General features: G+C 44.7%; 1 protein-coding gene across 1 annotated transcript; it reads right to left on the reverse strand.

Annotated features, from left to right (window-relative positions):
- Window positions 1–799: 799 nt before the first annotated feature.
- Window positions 800–9,808, reverse strand: PRPH2 (peripherin 2). Its single transcript, XM_033056036.1, is given in 5 exon segments — window positions 800–1,036; window positions 6,262–6,508; window positions 9,226–9,320; window positions 9,322–9,765; window positions 9,767–9,808. Coding segments are annotated over 5 exon segments (1,065 nt in total).
- Between the last annotated feature and the right edge of the window lie 274 nt (window positions 9,809–10,082).

Raw genomic sequence — 10,082 nt, forward strand, 5'->3', positions numbered from 1 at the left:
TCTTCTAAGCTTCTGCGAAGAATTTAAATACAAGGTGAAGCATAAGTCTACGACACATGCATCCAAGATACACAGCCTGCAAAAAACCCCTGAGAAACAACCCCCTGAATCTTACCTGAATGTTGTTTTTATGATGCTTGGCTGCTTCATTAAATTACAATTTTTGCTTAGTGCATAAATTTTCAGCATAAGTTTGCATTTTGTTCTATGTACATCTTAAGAATACAGCAGAAAATACCATTGCTTAGCACATTAACAAAAATCACATATGAGAGGTTTGTCAAAATACCTGTATACTAAGTTATATACAATTCTGGAAATCCTTCTTTCTTTGAATTCTATCATGTTATGCTCCAGAAAGCCAATCTGTTTGTCCTTAAAAGCTGAAGTACAGAAAGTATGCTGATGAAACAACTTGAGCAAAAAAAATTAACTTTTCAAATTCAAAATAAGATGGAATGGATCGCCATGTGATGCCAGCAATCTGTTTTTTTGGTTTTTTTGGTTTTTTTTAATTTTTTTTTTTCTTAAACTAACTGTCTCTGATAAGGGAACACATGAATATTGCAAGTCCTAGTTGGGGCCATATTCCCAAAAGGATATGGATATGGTGTACTCACATTGTGGATAAGTGTTTTATCCCAAGGTGCACTATGTTGTATGCCCCCATGTACAAAAGTGAACATGCGTAGAAATGTGTATTCTGGTGGTTGGTACATAGCTTTTAAAATGTAGATATATTCACAATTCTCAGTTTGTGTTATTTTTCTCTGAGAAAAAGTCCACCTCAGTGAGCAGCTCAACTGACTGTTGTGATGGCTGGCGTCTTCCCACCTTCCTCTCCTTCGGCCCCTTCGGCTCCTGCGTCCACCTGGTTGAACTTACCCAGCTTTTTCAAATTCTCCAGCGCGGATTTGAAAGTGTCCTTCAGGTTGTTCTCCAGCACCCACCCTTCGCTTTCGCACTCGGGGTCTTCGGGATTGGCGATGCTTTCCAGGGAGGTGTGCAGGAGGCGCAAGCCGACCATCACCGACATCTGTGCCAGGCAATGGAGAGGCAGAGAGGTCAGCCAGGCCTGGATGCTCCTGTCCCACCCTCACTGTCCCTGCTGTGGCCAGCCTGGGCTGGCTGTGAGCAGCACCTCTGCGGGGCCACGTGCCCTCTGCGTGCCCCATCAGTGTTGGTGCCTTCCCAGGAGGTTTTAGTGCATCCCTGACTGCTGTGCGCTGCATGTCCCGCCATCCAGGTTTGGATATGAGACACCGTCCTCGGGCACCACCCGCTTAGCTTTAGCTGAATATTTTGGCTTTGCATTGACCTTAATATGCTTGTTGAGTATATTAAGCTGATCAAGGAGATATTAATGAATCAGCATCTCTGCAGAACAGAGCAGCGTTAGGATTTGAGCCATTAGTTTGCCTGCTGCAGATTCTGATTTTGTGTTAATGATAATGTTTTAATGTAGGTATGTACAAATAAGGAAACCAAGGCAGCAGGTGGTCTCTCCCTGGTTCCACCTAAAACAAATTTGTATTTCTGATTAAATATTACCTAGTCCCAGCAGCCCTGAGACTTTTTCTACTGTAGTGTGTAACACTGCTGACACTGGCAACACCCAGCACCTGCCTCCAGAGAGAAAGTGTGTTTTCAGCCAGTCTCCTGCCTTCTAACACCGTTCAGAACAATCTGACCTCACCCTTGTGGTGCTTATGGAGAAAGTGATTGGTGAGTGAGGTAGAGGAGGAAAGAAGAGCAGCTCCCAGAAGAGCCAGCCTGCTGCCATGGTAGGGCTGGTGGTTGGGATGGGGCAGCAGTAAGAATGGTTTGGTTCTGCATGTGCTGGGTAAAACTCAGATGGAGAACACCTCCTGCTGTCAGGAGCTCATAGGATTTGTTCCCTAAGGAAAGTACGATGCCTCCATCACCCTATCTAATTTCCCAAGGAACTTTGGTCCTCCTCAACCCTGATGGCTAAAGAGGCTGGCAGATTTGAGGTTGGGATTCAGCCACAGGGCAAGGCCCATGGCAGAATTCACATCTAGATTTTGGAGTCAAGGGGCTGCCCAAGGATGTGCTTCCATGGACCATCCTTCAGTCTGTCTACTGGGGTCACCCTACTTGTGTATGATCAGTGTCTCCAAACTCTTCAAAGACTAAAGCTACACATGGCTACTCTGAAAATTTGCAGATGTTTGTATTTCTCTGCCTTCACTCAGGATCAGAAAGGGAAAAACATTGGTCAAACAAACAAGTTTCCTCAAATACTTCCATATCCAAAGGCAGATGTTCATACTGCTTAACACAGAAATGTATGTCTAGCCACACTTTGGTCACTAAGGAAGTTTCTAGTGGCTCTGAGTCTGGAAATAGTCTCATCTAGCCAATAATAATATGATGACTTAAATCAGTTAAAGCACCATTCTAGAAAAGTCACAAGTGACAAATCCCATCATGTTAGTCTTGGGATTTAAAGCCTTTGACATCTTCCTTCCACTCCGAGTTCCACTGCTGCTCTCACTCATGGGATTGTTATCTTTGAAATCATAGGCTGTTGCAGGTGCAGATTGCAGGGCTGGGTGCAGGAAATGGCCTCTGTTGCTCTCTACTTGGTGCTGCCTTGCTGCATGTCAGCAGGAGTTTGTTTTGTGATTGACTTGCCAAGTGCCACTATTTGACAGCCAAAGTAGGTGGACTGACTCCCTGGATGGCTCTAAGCCACTAAATATCATCATGCTTTTAAAAAAGAAGGTGCTTGTGCAGCTCTGAGCATCTGACCTGTCCTTGGATGAGATTTTGTGACATTTTCTCTCAGTTTAAGACTTTCTTTTCTTGAGTCCCTGAAGCTGAAATTCCTTAAAAACAATGCAAAATGTCTGGGCTGTTGTCACCTCCACTGATCTGAGCCTGCCTTCTCTGCCAGATGAGAAGAGAGGCCAGGAAATGTGAGACAAGTATCAGGTAAATTAGTCTATCTCCTGTATGATCACAGAGAATCTGGGATCACCAGTTCAGCTGAAGTCTTGCACCAGGGAAGGCATAACCCCATGCACCAGTATGTGCTGGGGGTGACTGGCTGACAGCAGCTTGGCAGCAAAGGGCTCTGGATGACCCCAAGCTGATCCTGAGCCAACAATGTGCCCTAGTGGCAAAGGGGGAAATTGGTATCCTTGGCTGCATTCGACTAATAATTGCCAGCAGGATGAGGAATGTGATCCTTCTTCCCTTCTGCTCAGCCCTGGTGAGGCCACAGCTAAACCTCCAACCCTGGCCAGTCTGTGAGCTGCAGCTGTGAGCTTAACCAAGTCCAGCACAGAAGGCTGGGGTGTCAGAGCCCCAGCAAAGGGCCAGGCTTGCTCAGGGATGATTTCCCTCTCATGGAAACTCTTGTCAGTTTACAGCAACTTTAAAGTGCCACGAAGAACACAGCCACGGTGTTTCTCAAGGGCTAGGGCTGTGCACGTTGAGCTGTGGATCCCCTGCAGCACAGCAGATTCTCCAGCTGGACCAACAGAGCCAACTGAGCCCATCTGGAGGGTCCCTGCTGCCCGTGGGCTGCTTTTGGAGATCACCAGGAGTTCACCCCTACTGCTTATGCATCAGAGAGCTTTCTCTCCAACACAGGACATGCCACGTGTCTCCTGTGAATGTCTCAGTGCTCTCCTGGAGCTCAGCCTGTGCCCAGTCTGTGCCACATGTGAGGGGAATCCCAGGCTCTTGGCTGTTGTGGCAGCTGTGACCTATTGAGATCCACATGCACAACTGGAGGACCTGGAGCATCTCAGGAACCAGGCTCAGCCCTCTGTTCCTTTTTCAGGGCTTTATTCAGGGCACCCTTGAACCCCTCTTTTCCTCTTTGCTGGCTGGGGCAGGTCAAGAAGACATCCAGGCTTGCTCTTCTTGACCTTCTGCAGCGAAGCCCATCTGTTTGCCAGGGTTTAGCCTGAGGCGGCTTAGCCAGAGCAGGGTGTGATCTTTTTTTGTCATCCTCATGACTGGTTGTCACACATGGGAAGCCTACAGCTTTTGTTAGGAAAAGCAGCTTCTAGATATTAGCATTCTTTTCAAATAGAAGTTTTGAGGTTTCAAAATAAGTTCGTTCTTTCTTGTGCCTAATATAGAAAGGTGAAACAGAAATGGCCTTCCCTGAGGTCCCTGTGCCTGTTTGGCAAGTTTCCTTTTTCTGCAGCTCAGAATAACAGCTGTGATTAGTATTTCCCTCCATGTTCTCTCCCCTTTCCCACACCTCAATTCCAGCCACCCAGAAGGAAGAGTCACCCACAGCCCCCAGACGGGCTTTGCTGGAGAAGTACCTGGTTTGAGTCCACGATGGCTGCAGGTGTAAAGCAACCCAGGATTTTGCTTTTGCACTTCTCTGTGACTTCCCAGGAAGTCAGTCAAAGTGGAAATGAGAAGCACAGAGCCAGCACAGCCACTGTCCCCGGGCTCACCCTGCTCAGACCCACACTTACCTTGGCCAGGAGCTGGAACCTCCTACTCAGCATAAAATTGTTTCCTATCCTGACTGGAATTTAAAGGAAGTGGTTATATTTCAAGGGAGACTAAATTAATGTCTGTTCCCTGCTTTGCTTCCTCCCTTCAAAGTTTGCTTTAAAACTAAAGGGAATTTCAGACCCAAATCTGGGCCCTTTATGGTAGAATATCAGGCAAATCATAAATATTCAGTAGGGTAAGTTATTGTAACCCAGGATCATGTTGTTTCTTTCAAGTTTTGCCCTAAAAGTCTTCTTGCCTGAAAAAAGTATCGCCTTCTATTTTGAAAGAGACAAAGAAAAGAAGAGATCTTATTTCTCATTATGCCACAGGCTGAAAAAAATACCCAGGTGTACTTTGAAGAGTTAGACATAAAATACTGCATTTTTATCACTGCTATTAATGTTAACATATCACTGTCATTAATCTCTTGCAAGTTAGCAGAGGTATGTTACAGGTTCCTAGTCATGATTTTTTGCAGCTGGCATTGGTATTTTTGTGCATTTTTCCCCTGAGTTTTTAAATTTCTTTGACTTTCAAATACAGTTGAAATTCCCCTATCTTCAAGAGCTCTGCACTTCAATCTGGGCTAAAATAAAGACCTTATCTTTTTTTTTCTTACTAGAAGAACAGTGCAAAGAGGTAGTACATTTCTCTGCAGTTTGGAGCAGTTATTTTTAAGACAACGCAACATGGAGTAACTTTATGGTATTTTCTTTTTTTCAGTTCACAGATTTAGGTAGGTGTTTATTTTCTAAAAAGCATCTTCATTCCTGGAAGGCTGCAGGCCAGTGCTGGTATCAAAATGTAACTCATCTTTTTTTAATTTGCATGTATCTAAATTTTTTAAAAGGCAGCTGAATCATTTAAAATAAGCAATGCCATTTACAGCAGCCATTCCATGGATAGAAAAGGATCTGCTGCATCCCAGGGAGCTGCACCCTCCCTTTTACCAGCAGGTCCTGCCTGATCTCCACATCAGCACCTCACGTTCCAGCCCTCGTGCCACTGCCAGCCCACGCTCCCCCAGCATTAGTGTTGATTAAAAACCCTGGCTGAAAACTGCCCATCTCCAGAGGCAGGAGGTTCATTGCATTGGATGAACAGTATTTCATCAGCCAAGCTGCAAATTTGGGTTATAGTGCCCACAGACACCTGCCCTGGGCAGTGTTGGCACCTGTTTGCGTTTGTGTTGTGGTTTTAGGAAGCAGAATAAAATCAGTTTAATCCACCTGCTCCACCTAAACCACTTTTTCTGACCAAAAACCTTGGTGGAGCTGATGAAGGTCCACACACTGCCTTGAAATTGTCCACTGTGTGTGGCTTAAAGCCTTATTTTGTTCAGTGTGTAAACCCTGTAACTGCACTTTCTGTCCCACTAATTACTGTCCTTCTAATCTTTCTCATGTGCTGCTTTTTTTGTATTTCTTGCTCCCCACAAATGGTGTAAAGTTAATGCATCCAGACGGCAGAGCCCTTGCACTCTCTTCCCTGCTCAGCACCTTGCCTTTGGCAGAAAATGACTCCCTTTTCCCCCCCTTGCTGGGGTACTCAAGGCTCTGCTAAGAGGGGCTGTGATCCCACTCCACGTCTATTTCCAGCCTGGGACCTTTCAGCCCTTACTCAGCTCTTAGATATTTTCTCAGCCAAACGAAGGGGAAAATTTATTTTCAACAGGCTTGATTTTCAGACCGAGAAGCCCAGGCTGCAAACCACGGTGCTCCTGCAGAGCTGGCTGTCGGTGCAGAGGGTCAGAGGGGAGAGGGGTACCTCGAAGAGCCAGACGAGGAGGATGACGGCGCCCATGGAGCTCATCATGCCGCTGTAGTAGCTGAGCAGCGCTTCCCGGCAGCCGCGGCGCCACAGGTTGAGCTCCTCGGTTTGGTAGTCGTAGCTGTAGTGGGCAGAGTTGTTGGTGACCTGGTACTGGATGCAGGGCCTGGGGGAGCTGGGGTTGCAGCAGCTGAAGGGGACTCCATCCACCAGGTACCTCCCGTCCACGTTGCTCTTGATCCGGCTACGGGCAAGAAGGAGTGTGAATGCACAGACAGACAGACAGACAGACACAAAAAGACAGCCAGCAGCAAATCTGCACAAGGAAGGAAAGCAAAGGCAAGGAGCATTTTCCACCATGCCTTTTCTCCGTGTCCCCTTGTTCACAGAGTGGTGTTTGTCCAGGGTGTCCTTTCTCCCCAAAATCCTTTCCTGTGTCCAGGCTGCACTGAGTCTGTAATCAACTCCTCCTGGTGGAAATGCACACTCTCGGGTCACTTCAAATAAATTAATTTTTAACAAAAGTAAATGGCAGAGAGAATTCAGGAGAGGCTATCAGAGAACAGTGATCACAGCATAGTTAGGATGGAAGGGAGGTGCTGGAGTTGACCTGAGCTTGGAAAAGAACCCAGAACAGCCTTAGGACCCACCATACCCAGCTAGAGCATTGATCCAGCAAACCTAATAGCTTCTTTTGATGATAATAGCTCCAGGGAGGGGTTGTGCATTTATTCTTGGCTTGGGAAGGCAGCCAGTATTGAAAACATGAAATATGCTTCAGCAACAGGATGTTGCAAAATTTCCAGAGTCCTTGCAGGAGCTCCCCAACTATTGTTCATCTGCCACTGTGGTTGTTCTCTGTAAATAATCATTTAGCCTGGTGTCTTAGGAGAGGTTTGCCTTCTAAGTTAACTTAGATGCATGTTAACATAGAAGGCAAACAGTTCCACTGACACTGCAAAAAAAACTATAATTAAAAGACTGAAGTTTTAAAACAGGCCATTTTGCTTAGAAAATCACAGAACTGAGAGTCCCAGTAGTGTAGAGAGGTGAAAAAAAATCTGAGTGTCCCTTGTAGCTTTCTGTATGGATATTTTAAAATCGTGTCATAGCGAGAGAGAGGTGATTCCAACAACCTGGTGAAGAGCAGTTCCACTTTGCAGTCATGACCTTAACATATCTAAGCAGCAAACACAGTTGAGGTTTTCTCTCTAAATGTAAAGTGTGATTTGGATCGGGTCTAATTCCCATTCATGTGTAAATGCTCCACCAGTTTCAGAGAGATTGAATATTGGAACATTTGGATATTTGCTCTACAAATAATATAAAAATCCCATTGTGGGGGACAGACTCCCACCTTCCTTGGAAATAAGACCTTCATTATTGGCTTCAAAGGGGCCAGGCTATCCCACCAGGAATGGGAGAGCAGATTGTGCACCACCACATCATACAGACCTTGAATTCATTAAAATCTGTTTGTAGATTTTTAATGCCCTATTTCCTGCCTCAGTAGTACAAAGAAATTACCTTGAGTCTCTGTCCCAAACAAGGCATCAGTTATTAAGGACAGTATAACCCAGTTTTCCCTCTGTGCATTGCCCTTCCACTGCTGCTGGATTAAGTTACAGCTCTCAAATCTCCGTATAATGCTGGCAAGGTTTTTTCAAGTAGTTATTTATACCCGGGGGCATACCTTAGCAATGGAAACACCCTCTTATTCAATAGTGAATGTATTTGTTATAACACCCTGCAGTGCAGCAGGGTAAATCTGTAAAAGTTTTCACTAAAAAAGTCCTCATTCAGAACTGCAAAAACAACCAGACCACCCAACAAGTCAAAAGAGCATGCAGAGAGACACACACAAGTGAAATACCATTTACACAGTCAGGCAGGGATCCCAAGAGATCCCAAGAGAGACACAAAGCTTTTTTCCAAAATTACTTCAGACATTTTTAATACAGGCAGTATATTTAAAAGGCAGATTGCTTCCAGTTTACAGAACCCATTATGCAACCACAGAGCATAAACATTAATGAATGATGTTCCCAAAGAACCTGGAAGAACCATCTCTTTCTCCAGTGCTTAATTTTTTAAAAGGTTTTGTGGATATTTATGCCTAATGCTATTTTTTTAATTTCAGAGGTTCATTTTGTTCTCATGTTTATTTTCTGCTTGAGCTTACTGCACCTAACCTGATTTTGGGATTACTGCCTCTTTGGGCACTGACATCAAAGCCATTAAGGTGTTTCTGGTCAACAACCTGGTCTGGTTTGTACAGAAACAATAAACTAGTGCTGCTTTCATATGAGGTTTTAAAAAATTAGGCACAGGACAGAACTTAAAATACATATGGCTACAAGGGCCACTATGTAAAGCTAGGAACATCAATTGATGCTCAGTGATATCACAGCATTGAAGTGATCCATTGAGTGAATATAAAAATAAAATTCTAAATCTTAAGGATCTAAACCACACGAGTTATTGGCAAACTGTTACTGCCTCTATTTATTTCCATACAGCTGATTAGCTGCCAATATCTAAGTGGAGTTTTAAAAGTGGTATCAACAGTATATCTACAGGGAATTCTTTTTTTAGGAAATTAATAAATAACATTGACATCTGCTTAAGGGTTAGTAAAGTTCTGATACTTTCCTGTTGATTTTGGGAGTGTGGCTCAAGGTAATGGGTTTATAAAGCAGTAAAAGACAGGAAAAACTCATAAGTCTGTTTCCACCACACTGAGTAAGAGTGGGAATTGTAGTTTGGTGCTGTTTATTTTATTTTATATTACGGATGACTTTGGAGGAATTTGTCAGGGGACGAAGCAATCTAGCTGTTTTTTTTGGGATGCTTTATTACACAAGACCCCATTTTACACAAACCCCCTCCCAGTCAGTGCCTGTTGGACAGCATTGATCAAACAGGGACGCTACGTGACACAAGCCCCACCAAGTCACTTACTCTTTCACTTCTTTGGAGCTGAAGTCCAGGTATCTGTTGCTGATCCACTGGATTTCGAACCAATCTTTGTAGCCGTTGTTGCCACAGCACTTGAAACTCAATCTGGAGCATGTCGATGGTCTTCTTCATGAAGCATCTCCCGGGGGTGTCCGTGTCCCGGTAGAACTTCATGCCGTTCTTGAGCCCCTGGGCCAGGGTGCTCTCCAGGGAGCCCCGCATGAGAAAGCAAATCAGAGCAACGAAGAAAATGAGCATGTTAAAGACGCAGCACAGTGCCAGGTAAGGTTTCAGCATAGGCTTCCACTTGGCAAATTTAGCGGGATCCAGAGAATCGTAACAAATCTTTCCAGCAAAACCGTTGAAGGCGCAGGATAATATACCCACCAATATCAAAGAATTGGGCACAAAGTGGCTTTCAGAATTGTCCATCACCTCGCTTCGCTTCCGGAGCTCAATTTTGAGGAACAATCCCATGCTAAAAACAAGGATTCCAGCAAACACCGAAAACCAGTTCATGAGCCATAGTCCCTGCGCTAGTTTTAACCCGTTTCTTCTGATTGAATTTGACTTTCAGCAGTGCCATCTTTGTAGTGGGAGTTGTTGGAAGATTTCACAGCCTGGACCCCTCTTCTCAGCGTAAGCAACTCGAGGAAGAACCATTCAGGCGTCGGAAGAGATCCCGAACGGCATATCGGGAAGCGAGCCACTACACAGTCCTTCCATCTTGAAGTCCCCCAGTTAGGATTCAAGTAAGTAAAATATTCAAAGGTCCCAATTAGCAATTTCACATTAGTGAGAATAATGGGCAATTAGCACCTAGAACTATTTCTGGTGGTTTCTTCCAAGCAAAGAAGAAA

This window comes from Catharus ustulatus, chromosome 3 (genome assembly GCF_009819885.2).
Source record: "Catharus ustulatus isolate bCatUst1 chromosome 3, bCatUst1.pri.v2, whole genome shotgun sequence".
In the NCBI taxonomy this organism is placed as follows: domain Eukaryota; kingdom Metazoa; phylum Chordata; class Aves; order Passeriformes; family Turdidae; genus Catharus; species Catharus ustulatus.